General features: G+C 41.9%; 1 protein-coding gene across 5 annotated transcripts in view; it reads right to left on the reverse strand.

Annotated features, from left to right (window-relative positions):
* Positions 1–15,603, reverse strand: part of Fsip1 (fibrous sheath interacting protein 1) — a 139,888-nt gene that overhangs the window by 106,933 nt on the left and 17,352 nt on the right. For all 5 annotated transcript variants that reach the window (XM_034495497.2, XM_076929473.1, XM_076929474.1 and 2 more), the window contains 3 exons: positions 14,618–14,775; positions 12,099–12,209; positions 7,943–8,089 (listed from right to left, as the gene is read on the reverse strand). In XM_034495497.2, the coding sequence (XP_034351388.1) occupies positions 7,943–8,089; positions 12,099–12,209; positions 14,618–14,775 (416 nt within the window). The remainder of the gene's footprint in view (positions 1–7,942; positions 8,090–12,098; positions 12,210–14,617; positions 14,776–15,603) is intronic.

The raw sequence follows: 15,603 nt of genomic DNA on the forward strand, positions 1-15,603 counted from the left end.
CAGATAGCCTCCTCCAGGTTGCCACACAGAAAACTGGCATGAGAGACATTCACATTCAGTCGGGGTGTGTCTCTGTGTGTATGTGTGTGTATTCAGTACAATTTTCTTAGATTTTTTTATGTTTCTTGATTTTTCTACAGTAAACATGGTAATTTCATAAGCAGAAAAACCATTTTTAATTTTTAGGCAAACATAATATTCTACCAACCCTACTTCTGTTCTCCCTGCTAACAGAGTCTCTCTATATTCGAAGCATGTAGGCCTGAAGTTTAGATCTCAGCTCTGGCTCAGCTAGAACAATCAGAGGTGCGATTAGAATGCCACGTCCTCTTTCCTGGTCTTAACTTCTACCGCCTTACCTGCAATTCTGTGCACTTAGACTTGGAAGGTATGTGAGAGCTTTTCTTGAGCATGCTCTCTGACAACTTAATCATCTAGTCCAAGTGTCTGAAGAACACCATGTAATAAAAACAGGTCAAATGGGAGCAGTTAAACAAACAAACGTGGGTGCCGTCAAGTACCCCGATGCACATTCAACAAACACCGGGTGCTCTTTTCTGACAGCAAGCACCAGCCAGGACCGTCTTTATGATCTTTGAAAATTAATTCAGCAGATTCTCCAACTAACAGATTGTTTCCGAGACATCGAAAAGGATTTTATGGAGAATTCAGTAATGGTTCCCCGTGATGTACTCAGAATGTCTAATGGCACCACAAAGGCAGAACTAACCCTGAGGTAAACTGATGTTTGTTATTTGACTAATTGATGGCCAAGAAATTTGGAGTTAACCCTCTAAAAGATATCTGTGATGTTGGCTGAGCAACCAGGCCTTTGAAGCTAAAGAAACTCATTTTTTTTTTTGTTTTGTTTTGTTTTTTCGGTTTTTTGTTTTTCGAGACAAGGTTTCTCTGTATAGCCCTGGCTGTCCTGGAACTCACTCTGTACACCAGGCTGGCCTAGAACTCAGAAATCCACCTGCCTCTGCCTCCCAAGTGCTGGGATTAAAGGCATGCGCCGTGAAACTCATTTTTCATAAGTCAAATACAAAGGACATTACTCAAGAGTTTGCTAAGTTATTTGATATTCAAAGCAGCCATGTGTTAAGGACAGAGAACTGCCTGGATAAAGTCATCCCACCCTGTGTGTCCAGGATCACTCTTTCCACGTCTACTGGGCTCTCCCACTTCATGTCTCACATGGGTCAGCTGCCCTAACGTGCTGAGGAAAATCTTTCAAACTGACTGTTTTTATTACCTTGGAATGTTGCCATGAAATGAAAGAAACCTAGCTGGCATTGGAGGCATCATGGGAAAGCAAAATATAAAATTCCAAACAATCTGTAAGAATGTGGGACAAGAGCTCTTTCCTAGGTCTAAATGAGAATTCTGACAGCCTGGCTCTAGAGGTAAGAAGTTCTTATTTCTTCTTCAGTGCAAACACAGATGCTCCTGAGACACGCGGACACTCCTGAGACCCACTGGAGGGAAGTAAAGTCAGGGCTTGTCACTACCACAGACTGATGGGTAACTGGATTCCTGCTTGGAACCTGTGCATTAAATCTGGGGAAAATAGGCTTGACAATATACATTTTTCAGGATTACATGTCAAGGGGAGGTCTATTGTTCCTAAATTTTAGCTAGTGTTGAGAAAGAAACAAACCAAATCCATTGTTGCCGTCAGCAGCTGTGTGATCTTGGCAAGAAAAGAGATGACTATAAATACAATTCACTTCAACCAAATAGTTGGAGTGCTTGTTTTGTCTTGGTTTACCAGATTGTGTGGGATAGAATTAATATTCTCAGCACGGGACAATAAGTCAAGTTTTAGGAGAGCCGCTATAATCAATTAAGTTAGTTGGTTTGAGAACAAAGAAATGCCACTTGTCAGTGAGAGCTGTTCCTGAAGACTCTCCTTTGACCTGGGGTGGGGGTCAGTGGAGGGGGACCTTTCTAACCATAAAGTGGAATTCTAGATTTAGTAAGACCGATCGCATGAGAGATGAATAAACTCTATGTCTTTACAAGAGCCAAAAAGGAATAGCATTTATTATTGAATCCAGTTGCTGAGGACTTAAGAAACTGAATGTTACACAACTCCCATATCCCAGATATTTCTGGAGAAGGCTGAAACACAATCTATCTACAAATGAGAAAAACACAAAACACAACTGCCATCATGCAACTTCACAGTGTGATTTCCAATATGGAGGAAGAACACCCTGGCTTGTTGTTGAGTCAGGGCACAGATAAGCACAGATAAGCACAGTTAACCCACAGACCTTACGAACAAAACCTGCTTCAGTCGGTTCTCTGGCTCCCATAGGATGGAGGTAGAAGCCCATGAGAGGTGCAGCCACACGACATGCTTCTGTTACAGCAGCAGCAGGGACAGAACCTTCTTGGCTTTACATGTGCCTACATGCTTTGTTTTCATAGAGAAAAAGACAAATGCTGCTCTTCAACTTTTTCAATAGTTAATTAGCACCAGGCATGTGACTGATATAAGGATAGTCACAACCAGCCAACTCCTAAGGTCAAGGAGAAGTGTGCTGCTTCCCTTTCTTCTCCAAATGACAAGAGCTTTGGCAATCTCTGTGATCATGTCTAGAGACCCTCAAAGCATGCATCACAGGTTTCCATGCCAACCAACTTAACATCACATAGAAACCACAGCAGCTACATTAGGGAGCCTGGGCTTCACTTTTCCAGAAAACTATTTTTCTTGACAACATGATACAGGATAGTGAGTACACAGGAAAGTGGAGAACCAGAGAAGACAACTGCTGTCCAGCTTAATCCAGTCTGCTAGCCAACACTGAGGAATCAGCTTGCTGTATTTTCTGATGTTTTTTCAAGGAAAAACTAAATATCAGCATTTTTGTTTGAATTTACTTTTAAATGTTGACTGCAAACATTTGTAAACAGTTTGTAAGCCTAAGGAAACCCACCTAGGAATTTACCTGTCTCCACAGCTGCCGTTTCCACCCATGCTGTGTGGTGGCAGTCCCCCGTGGCTTTTCTTAGGTGGGTTCTGGAAGTCAATCTCAGGTCCTCATGCTTTTGAGGAGGACATTTGAATAGGCCTGACCAATCCTGGAGCTACTGTTTGCATTTTCTAAATGGTGAGATGGAGGTTTCACAGAACCTCTGATCAATGCCCCAGACCAGAGAACAAGAGGCAGAGCTAAAACATGATGCAAGGCTTTTCTTTTCCTAGCTGAAATTACATTTTTATTTAGGAACATTTCCTTTAGAGATGAGATTCTTAACCTTTAGTCCTGCCAGATCTTCCTCATCTCCCCTCCCATCTGGGTCCCACTTTCTATCTCTCAGAAAATAAACAAGCGTCTAAGGAATTATGATATGATATATGATATAACTAATACATTAGTGTAGGACAAAACAAGCAGAAGGAAAAGAGCCAAACACAGGGCACAAGAAACAGATTTAGATGCAGAGACCCATTCATTCCAGAGTGTTCTTCTGGAAGCCATGTTATATACACAAAGGACCTACAGAGTACAAATGGCTGTCTGATAGACCCTGTCTCTTCCCAGTGCCACTAATCTCTCAACATATCCATACTGATGAATAAGTTACCAAAATAATAGCCACTGGGGTTAAAGTCATGTCCGCCCAAAGAACAATGATGTTAACAAACAATTGATACAATAAATATTAGGGTATTTCCACTATTACAACTATAGCCATGATTACTATCCCAAAATGACGCTGCTGTTGTAACATGTACAGCTTATGTATTTTTTATCATCTAGTAAAATTTTATATTTTTATTTATCCATTTGTCTATTAAAGGACTGCTGTGTTGCCCCAGCTATTTTTTGTCATAAATATTTTTAATTTTTGTCATATAAAATATCATATAAAAATTAAAAATATTTATGACAAAATATTTTTTGTCATAAATATTTTTAATTTTTATATCATATTTTAAAGCTACTATATTCAAATATTTAAAAATCGGTAATATACTGTTCATAGTATTCGATAAACACAGGGTAATATATTTTCCTTTTGGATATTTGAATGTCAATATGTTTATACACCGGAGTGATTCTAAAAAACAAACAACTTTATACTTAGATGCAAATGAGTATTATAACTTTGCTGGGTTTTAATGGCGTTTTTCATTTTTTTCCTCTGATTTTTGAGGTTATAATATAATTAAATCATTTTCCTCTTCCCTTTCCCCCCTCCAAATCCATATCCTTCCTTTCTCTCTTTCAAACTCGTGGCCTCTTCTTATTTTCTATTATTTGTTACATATGTTATGTATACGTATACATATATACATACATACATACTCCTGCTCAGTCTGAAGACTGTTATGTGAAGAAAGGCTTTTGTATTCCAAAATAACCCATGGCCTGACTTATCTTTAAACACCCTGTAACTCCTAATGTACAATAAACCCTCATTACTGTTTGTTGAATTATTTTGAAAGTAGAAATTTAGAGCCTGGGGAGATGGTACAGCAGTTAAAAGTCCTTGCTGCTCTTGAGAAGCACACAGTGTCTCACGGCTGCCTACAACTCCAGCCTCAAGGCTCCGACACCCTCTGCTGGCCTCTGCTAGGGCCTGCATGAACACACACACACACACACACACACACACACACACACGGGGGGGGGGGGAGGAGAGAGAGAGTTTGTCTAAGCAGGAATTTATATTCCACTCTAAAAACATTCTTTTAAAGGTTCATGAAGAGAACTGATGAGCTAATAGTCCGCAGAAGAATGAAAATAAGATGAATTCAAATGCTGTGTTTGTGCTCAACAACAGATTGAGCCCATTCACTCACCAACTCCACAAAGATAATACATTTATGAATTCTTTTCAGTGTGCATATTCAGAAGACGTTACAATCCAAAACCAATTGCCATGAAATAATTTGCCAGGTTTGCACTTCTACTTGAAAATTCAGAGTACAGTGCTGGTTTGGCCTTGAAGCTTCAAAAAGAAACTGAAAATACAAGTCCAAATGATATGCTGTTTTGCATGAATAAAAACATTAATTACTTCTTTTCAGCAACTATTATGTTCCTGATGTGTTCACACATTTGGTGGGAACTGTAAGTGAAGTTATCTCTTCTATTTTCTTCATTAAAAAAAAAAAGTGCTGTTTCACATGATCTCAGACTGCGAAAAGTTGTACATTGGTTTTCCCTTCTCATTAGGTTTCAAATAATTTATCTAAACCATAAAGTGGACTCTAGAAACTGTGATTTAGATGAGGATAACAAAAGCTAGCAAAGATTCACTTTACTTAACCTTCTAAAGCCTGAACAGATCTCTAAATTCTCAGCCTGGTTCAAGAAGACTGCCTGACAAGCCATGCCGAGGGCGGCTTCTCTTTAGGACACTGTTGAGGCTTTAGATCACAGCTCTCCTAGAACCCCATCAAACTAGATGAAACAGGAAAAGAACAGAGTTTTATTGGCCATCTTAACTGCCTCTTATTGAGCAACAGAACTCAGAAAAAAAAAAAAAGCAAGACACACTCTAGTAGGTTGTGTCAAAGTCCCAGGGCGCATTCAATTACAGTAAGTATTCCTGTCTTCTCTTTCCATGAGCTCTGACCCCAATCCAGAGGCTCATGCTGAGACCAACACCTCCAGTGTTTCTACCTCATAGGGTTAGAAATGCCCTCCTCCTGGCCCTTAGAAGCCTAACCTCCAGAAACTGAGCTAGCTCCCAGAGGTGCTGCCAGGCATTGAACTGTTTCTTCAAGCCATCCTGATGGTTTCTTTGGCTGCGGTAGTTCAAACTGGTCCATGTCCAGATCCCTGACTTTCAATCAGCAATGAATGCCTTCTAGAATAGACATACTATAAACTACTGATACTTAAATGTTTTGAAAAATGGGGGAGAAACCCACAGTCATCAATAACTGTATAAAAATTGGTTTAGTGAGACTTTTACAATGCTAGAAGAGAGATAGCAAAATCACACATACACCACACACACACACACACACACACACACACACACACACACAAAACCAAGACACTTTCTCTTCACACCACCACGAACCCCCAATGGGAGCCCTCAGGAGCTGGAATGCAGAGGAGCAGGGCAGAGCCTTGCAGTGTGAGGCACTGCCCCTCTCCGTGCTCTACACTCCACACTCTGTAAAACAACTTTGGAGGGAGCCCTCTCATTTCAAAGCCACCAGAGACACTTCACCACAGTAATCCTTCATCCTTGCTATTAAAGGAGTGGGAAGATCATGACCAAGTGAGGGGCAAGTGACTGACTCTGCTCACATCTAATACCAAAGGCACAAAGAAAAGAGAGGCCGCTAAGGACTAATGAAAACTATTAATTCTCTTCCTTCTTTCTAATAATGATCAAGAACTATCTTAAATCATAAAGATATGATAATATTAAAATAAGTAGCTTCTTAATTGCTCCATCCCAGCAAATTCCCAACTGAAAGAAAAATGGGGAGAAAGTAGAAATAACCAAAAGAAAATACACTCTGCTGAGAAAAGTAAAAATTTTGCAGTTGTACTCATAGAAGAGCGACTGGGAAGAAACCCCTTTGGTTGGGATTAGACCATACGTGCAGAAGCTCTTGCATGCATTAACCTGAACAGTCAGCGTGCTCCTGAGTTAAGCATACTCATCATTTGACTAGGTGTGGTGGTGCGTGCCTTTAATCCCAGCACTTGGGAGTCACAGACAGGAAGATCTCTGTGAGTTCAAGGCCAGTCTGGCCTACATAGTGAGTTCCAGGATAGCCCAAACTAATAGAGAGACCCTGTCTCAAATCCCCCGCCTCCTCAAAAGGAAAAAAATGTGCTTGAATCTCACTCAGAAGGGGAAATAAAACAGACACTGAAAGTGGATGGATGGAGGGAACTGGACAGGAGGAGGAGGGGAGCAGAGAGGAGGACCAGATGGGGTGGGGAGGGTTGGAAGAGAGGATGGAAATCCATGAGGGGGCATCTCTGGGGCAAGCCAGAGTCCTGGGATAGGGGTGACCCTAGCTGAGACTCCTAGCAGAGTGTGGAGGTGGGATACGGAGCCTGAAGTCACCATCTCCTGTAGCCAGGTGGGACTTCCAGTGAAGAAAGGAGGACACCAACCCAAACCTTTGACCCAAAATTTGTCCTGACTACAAAATATGCAGGGATAAAAATGCATCTGACCAATGACTGCCCAATTTCAGATCCAGCCCATTGGAGAGAACCAACCTCTGACACTATTAATGATACTCCACTATGCTTGCAGACAGGAACTGTTTTCTGAGAGGCTTCATCCAGCAGCTGATGGAAACAGATCCAGAAAGTCACAGCCAAACATTAGGCAGAGCTCAGGGAGTCTTGTGGAAGAGTCAGGTGAAGGACTGAGGTAGCTGAACGGGTCAAGGATACCACAAGACCTACAGAGCCAACTAACCTGGGCCCATGGGGCCTCACAGAAACTGAACCAACCGAAGAACATGCATAGGTCCCCAACACATTTGTAGCAGATGTGCAGCTTGGTCTTCATGTGGGTCTCCTAACAATTGGAATGGGGGGGGAGGGCTTTTTCTGACTCTGTTGCCTGCCACTAGATCCTTATCCCCTAGCTGGGCTACCTTATCTGGCCTCGGTGAGAGAGGATGCACCTAGGCTTGCTGTGACTTGATATGCCTGGGCCAGCTGGTACCCCCAGAGAAGGAAGGGGAGGGAGAAAGGAAGGAAGAGAATGAGAGGGGGGACTTGGAGGAGGGGGTCTGCAATTTGAATGAAAAAGAAGGGAAGAAGGAAGAAAGGAAGGAAGGAAGGAAGGAAGGAAGGAAGGAAGGAAGGAAGGAAGGAAAGAAGGAGGGAGGGAGGGAGGGAAGGAAAGGAAAGGAAAGGAAAGGAAAGGAAAGGAAAGGAAAGGAAAGGAAAGGAAAGGAAAGGAAAGGAAAGGAAAGGATAAAACATACCGTATCACCCTGACTTTCAAGGCTGAAGATGGTGGGGAAGTCCACAGAGAGTTCCTGAAGCTTTATGTCAATCTCAGCAAGCTGCTGAGACTCGGTGGCTGCAAAGGTATAGCCTTCTCCTGGAAGCAGCCAACCACACTGATCGCCCTAAGAGAAAACCAAGGTGAGCAGGTCATTCCCACACCACAGACTCACACCAAAACATACTGTTTATACCTCTCCACCAGAGCCCAGGGCTTACAAAACACCACCCCTGAAGTGTGAGGGTTATGGTTTAATTCTCTTCCCAGCCTGCTCAAGGTGTCTGCTGGTGTTGCTGTGGGGTCCCACAGCCTCATAAGCTGGTTCTCTTTCACATGATCAGTCTTCCACGTGCTGAGAAGAAATCTGCTTTAAACAATCATAAATATAGTATTTTCAAACTTTATCCCAATGAGTCAAAATAATTTGACCTAAACTAGTCTCCATGGTCAAATAAGTTTAGCCCAAAATCTTCCTGTATAGTGAACTACACTTATCTTAAGATAGAAACAATTATAACCTAGACGTGTGCTATTGTGACCAAGTAACTGAGTCTCACCAATCACAGCGGCTGCTGAGACGACTCTGTGGTTAAGAGCTGGGGCTATTCTGCAAAATGACCAGGTGTGGGTCCCAGCACCTACACCAGGTAACTCACACCCCCTGCAGCTCTGCCTCCAGGACAGCCGATGCCATCTTTTGGCCTCTGTGGGTATATACACATATACATCATATATACATACATACATACATACATACATACATACATACATACACACACACACACACACACACACACATACATATCCACACCAGAAAACTGACCTAATGCTCATTACCATGCAACACTGCTTACAGTAAATAAATAAATAAATAAATAAATAAATAAAATGGTTGTAAAAAGTCCAAAAGTTTAAAACTACAAGGGAAGTAGTATTTCCTAATTAGTCACAGATAAGAAACTGGTTTATTATTTGCCCACATAAAATTGATATAAATACTGAATGATCTAAATGAAAGATAATTACGAAAACTTAAATTACAAAATCAAATCACAGCAATTGATTTAAAACTCTCACCTGAGTGAAATTGTTTTTAATGAAGCTAAGGTTTGGAGCCTATCGATGAACCCCAACAGAAACATTGATGTGCAGGCACCAGGCAACTGCAGCAAGAAACTTCATATATTATATTAAATGGAAGGTAGCATTGTCTGGCCTGCTGTTCCAGCACCATCTAGAAACCATTGGTCTGTGTGGGAAACTTTAACTTTCTAGTTTGCACGAGTCTCACCTTCCTGAGACAGACACCAGAGATGATCTTTCTAGCTTTCTTTCTAGTTAGGGTTCAAGCAGGTACCTTAGTAACCAGCAGCCAGGCTCATCCACTCACTGGTATAGAAGTGAGTGATCTGTGCACCTCTGTAAAACCCACCTTGCTACAAAAGAGGGCAGCAGAGGCGTCAGTGAACAGATGTACACACACACAACAGTGTGCACACACATTCACTGTACATACACATGATGCACATACATTCACTGCACATACACATGATGCACACACATTCACTGCACATACACATGATGCACATATTTTCACTGTGCATACACATGATGCACACACACATTCACTGTACATACACATGATGCACACACATATTCACTGCACATACACATGATGCACACACATATTCACTGTACACATACACATGATGCACACACACATTCTCTGCACATACACATGATGCACACACATATTCATTGCACATACACATGATGCACACACATATTCATTGCACATACACATGATGCACACACATATTCACTGTACACATACACATGATGCACACACACATTCTCTGCACATACACATGATGCACACACATATTCATTGCACATACACATGATGCACACACACATTCACTGTACATACACATGATGCACACACATATTCATTGCACATACACATGATGCACACACATTCACTGTACATACACATGATGCACACACATTCACTGTACATACACATGATGCACACACATATTCACTGCACATACACATGTTGCACACACACATTCTCTGCACATACACATGATGCACACACATATTCACTGCACATACACATGTTGCACACACACATTCTCTGCACATACACATGTTGCACACACATATTCATTGCACATACACATGATGCACACACATTCACTGCACATACACACAATGCACACACATTCACTGCACATACACATGATGCACACACATTCACTGCACACACACACACAACGTACACACACATTCACTGCACATATGACATACACACACAACACTGCAACACATTCACTGTCCATACAGTTTTTAAAAGGAATTCTTAAAATACAAGAAAGACACTTTTTTAAAGGTAAAAACTTTTAACATTCTGAAACTAAAATTTCAGACAATTTCAACATATCCAGGAGGAAAGAAAAGGAGAGAAAACAAACAACTTTCCTACCAAAGGTCTAGTCGGGTCAAGATGTGAGCTTCTAGCCGGGCAGTGGTGGCACACGCCTTTAATCCCAGCACTTGGGAGGCAGAGGCAGGCGGATTTCTGAGTTCGAGACCAGCCTGGTCTACAGAGTGAGTCCCAGGACAGCCAGGACTACACAGAGAAACCCTGTCTCAAAAAACCAAAAAACAAAAAAAATGTAGAGGGATAATAACAAAATCAAGTCATAAATAGAACTGGATTCCCAAATAGCATGAGGGGAAAAGAATGGATAAAAGAGATCAAATATGACCATTAAAATACATAACTTGAAGTCAGGAAATGTCCCAAATATTATCAATAGCCATTCCAAGCAACAACAAAAAATACTTTAAAATAACAAAAATATTGTTTGAATTGATATTTTAAAGCTTAAAATGTATGAGGATAAAACATAAATAACTAGGCTAGTATGCCAAAAGCAATATTAATCACAAAATTTCATTGTCAAAACATAGCAAGAACAGTTGTCGGGGGTGGGGGGAAACACGTACTGACTGCCCAACAACAGAAGGTGGCTGGCCCAGCTTCATGGTTAGTAACAGACCTAAAAATGAAACCTGGGCGTCTAATTCTGCTACATGATTTTTGTTAATAAATTAAGACAATTACCACGGTTAGCAAGGCTGAAGTAACCTCAGAATTTCTTGGTGCTCTGCAGTGTGCCTCAGCCACCCTTGCCTCCATCCCTACACCCAGCTCCCACAGGACCCTCAGAGGCTGTATTCTGTGAGGCTCTGGCTTTTGCTTTGAATTTGGAGTGGAAGAAGGTGTATTATGTTTGCCCACAAAGAGTTTTTTCAAGGAACTAATTGTTGACATTTAAAACACATGTTTCCCATTTAAAAATCTGATTTTTCTAGCTTCTCTCAAAAATTTGCAGGATCCTGGCAGCCAGGGTAGTCATGGAGCTTAGCGTTTCCCTGGTACATCCTGCCACACATACCCTGCCCTTGGACCTCCAGCAAATGCTATCCTGTGCACCTGTGTGCCCTGGGCTTCCAGCTGGCTGCAAGCACTCTGACACACAAGCAGGTAGCAGATAAAAGGGCATGTGGGCAGGGTCCAGAAGCACCAGTTCTATCATAGCCTTACTCAGCCCAGGGAGATAAAAGTCAGACCAGAGTGCCAAGTGCTTCAGGTAACATGGAAGAGCATGTTTCTTTGTGGGGAGAAAAAACATGCCTACACAATTAACAGGAAAACTTGTAAGAACAGTCGGCCGCTGCACTCTGTGGAACACTGCCTAGCTCTAAAGATATTTGCATTTACTCCTATAGTAGAGTCTCTTCCCAGGTCTCCAGGGAACTGGATGTAAAGACTGACTGGGCAGGAATAGAATAGCATCCTATAGGATTCTAAAACCGCACTGAAATCCTGTGAAGCCAAGATGGATGAAGATGGGGCATAGAGAAACACATTCATATGGCATCAGGAACTAAGCCTAGGATAGCACTTTACAGACTTAGTGAAATGACCAATAATACATTTGAAAACATTAGAATTTTTAATGCAGAGAATGTCTTCTAACTGGAAAGACTATACACTTGCACTAATAGGTTGACAGCCCAGGTAAGGAAAGGGAAAGTCATCGACAATCGAGCTTGCACACCTCGGAACTGGACAAGCCTGAGTCTGTATCATCCCAGCCTTTCAGGAGCTCATCCAGCCTCTTCTTCTCGTCTTCAACCATAACCACCGGGCTTCTGGAACGCTTGGCCAACTACAGGATGTATTAGTGAGAAATTTAAGCATACAATGCAAAGTGTAGTCCAGTAAAAAAAAAAATGAGAATTCTACAAAGTAGATATGCTGAGTTAAACTTTGAAAGGTTAGACATTCTGATTTGCCAGGTAGTTTTATTTTATGATAAATCCTTTATAGTCATTCTCCAAATATATTTCCAGTAAAAGCAACCCTTCCTCTCTCTGTCTCTCTCCTTCCTCACTCCCTCCCTCTCTCCCTGTCTCTCTCTCTCTCTCTCTCTCTCTCTCTCTCTCTCTCTCTCTCTCTCTCTCTGTGTGTGTGTGTGTGTGTGTGTGTGTGTGTGTGCATGTGCATGCATGTACGCATGCACGCATACACATGTGTTGGCTACAGTACACGTGTGGAGATCAGAGGTCATCTTGAAGGAGTCAGTTCTCTCCTTTTACTAGATGGGTCGAGGAATAGAACTCAGGCTTGTGGACCCACCCTTCACTCACTGACTCATCTCACTGGCCTAGGCAGGCCTTCTTATTAACCATTTCAAAAGTCACTTTTATTTAAACATTTTGAAGTGAAAGCTGATTTCAAATTTCTCTCCAAATATATAGATTTAGATGATAGAGATACAGATGAATAGATATAGAGGGATAGATACAGAAGATATGAATATGCAGATGTAGAAGCATAAAAACACTTGCTGGGACACAGAGGCCTCTTTTGGACTCTTTTTCTGGTACCACACATTCACTTAATAAAACTGCTTTTAAATTTCTAGAATATTGGGGCTGGTCATACAAATCAGACTTCCCTCACATGCATGGAGCCCTTGGTTCAATCTCTGGCACCTTGTAGAGCTGGGCATCATGGCCCACACCTACAATCCCAACACTAGGGAAGTGGAGGTGGGGGGTATCAAAGTTCAAGGTCATCCTCAACTACCCACCAAGTTGGAGGCCAGGGTGAGCTCCACAAGACCTTATCTCAAAAATTAATTAATTTCTAGAATATCATATAAGGCATTTAAGTAAAGATTCCATTGGTGTTATAAAAGAGAAAGAAGGAGAAACTATATTGAAGGGATTGTGCATACAATCTGAGCAAGAGCTCAGAGAAAACTCTGTTGTTCTTGGAAAAGAAAACAGTACATCAAGATCCAATGGGCCAGCAGAGAGACAGGGCCAGATGAAGTTGGAGAAGGTTCCCTGAGGTAGTGCAAACACAGGGCACAGAAGACTCAAAGTGGCAGAGAGAGGCCAGCCTGGGGGTGGCAGACTGACTCAGGGTACAGCATGCCAGTTGCAAGAACAGATTCTGGCCTGAACTGAGGAAACACAACTCCGCTGTTGCTGATACTTCACACTTGCCAATGTGGTTTCCCAGTGACCAGCTGTCCAAGCAGTCAGTGTGAGCTTCTAGCCACCCCACAGATGTTCTCGGAGGTTAATTAATTAGCATCCCAGGCCAATACAGGAGTCCCTGTGCCCTTAACTGCTCTGTGTCTCCTTTAAAGACAAACCAAATCAGGTTGCCTGACCTGTGGTGTAACAAGGCTGAGCCCCTGAATCAAGGACCCACTCAAGGGCAGTGACCAAGCACTGGGAGGAGCAGGGAGGGCAGACTACCAGCTGGTTTCTCCAAGCCAACCTGGCTGTCCTGCCAGGAGCATTTTCCTAAGTCCTAAACACAGTAGCTACACAATCAGTCTTATAATAAAAATGACTCAGTAAATAAACACACAGACTTTACTGGTGTACAAGTTAAAATCTGGATCTGGAGGGGAAGTACTGATCAAAGCTGTTTTCCATTTCAGGGAGTGATAAAATAAATTCTAGTTGCAGCCAGCAAATTTGAAAGACATGAACTAGGATAGGAGGAGGCTGGGCAGGGCAAGATGGGTGGTGTGATATAATTCGACGAGAAAGCAGTGAAGACACAGGTTATTTCAAAAAGCTTTTCTTTTGTTTACATATGCTAAACCAATTATGCACACATTCATCTTGATAAAATGTCTATTTGAAGATCCCGAATGGCTGACATGTCTCAGAGGGTAGGAGCACTTGCCATGCAAACCTGAGTTCAAATTCCCAAGACCCATGTAAAAAACTAGGTGGGCACCTAGAATGTCAAATGTCAAGTCAGGGGCAGAGACAGGAGGACTGCTGGGCTTGGTAGTCACCAGGCTCACTCCAGGTCCAGTGAGAGACGCTGTCTCAAGGAAATGAGGCAGAGAATGGGAGACGAAGACAGCCTACCTCCTCCTCTGGCCTCCGCAAACACAGGCATGTGCACCCCCCCCCACACACACACACACATGCACACACGCTATCCACACTCAGACCCAGAGAGACAGTAAGTAAATTACTATGACTCTTTCTGCCACTGGCTTTCTCCCACATTCTGTTTCTTGAATCATGAGATACCCACCTCAATGTTTCTCTTAATAAAATCCTGGCTGTGTTCAGTGTTCTGCCTAATGAAATCCTGGCTGTGTTCACTCCTAGGCTCAATCGCTTCTGTATTTGCAAATGGTTGTTTTTCTGTTTTGATCAATGGCTCACTTTTCTCCACATCACAGGTAAAATCTAGTATTGAAAAAGTTCAAAGTAAGCTCACAATTACAATTCCGAATCATACTAAAAATCTGCCTTAAAAATACATTAAAATATGCTTTAGAAACACATATAAAAGGAATAATTTTTAAATTCTAGACCCAGAAAAGTAGTTTTAACTTTTTGTTTGGCTTAGATTTATTTTCTCCCCATTCTCCATAACCCACATTTCTATCAGTTGCAGCCTACTTTTTAAAATCATTTTAATTAAAGTATAATTACATCAGTTCACCCTTCTTTTTCCTACCTCTAGCCTCCCCTGCTAATGAGGTACTTGCCTTGCTTGCTCCCTCTCTCAAATCATGGCCTCTTTTCCTTTAATTATTGAAAGATATTAATCATAAATGTATACATGCAACCTGTCAGTCTACATAAAGTTACTTGTATGATGTGGTTTCAGGGCTGATCACTTGGTATTGGATAACCAATTGGGGGCTCTTCCCTGAAGAAAACTACTTCTCCCTCTCTCTCAACCAGCTAAAACACTGAGGATAAATAAAGGTGGGTGCCCAGCCCCAAATGATCCATCCAGGAGACAACACCTGCACCTAGGAGCCAGAGGAACAGGGAGTATGCAGCCTACTTTTTCAGAACTATTATGCAAATTTTCAAAGATCCAGAAATAGAATGCAATAATGAAGCTTCAAAAAGTAACTTCAGCATGGACCAACTCACAAAGGATTGTGTGCCACGTCTGTCTTGTGCTAGGCATGTTCTTTGGCATTGAGCTACATGCTCAGCCCTTCTGCCTCACTTTGAACTCTAGTTATTACTTCTTAACTGATTAAATTATACCAAGCC

Source organism: Arvicanthis niloticus, chromosome 2, assembly GCF_011762505.2.
Source record: "Arvicanthis niloticus isolate mArvNil1 chromosome 2, mArvNil1.pat.X, whole genome shotgun sequence".
In the NCBI taxonomy this organism is placed as follows: Eukaryota; Metazoa; Chordata; class Mammalia; order Rodentia; family Muridae; genus Arvicanthis; species Arvicanthis niloticus.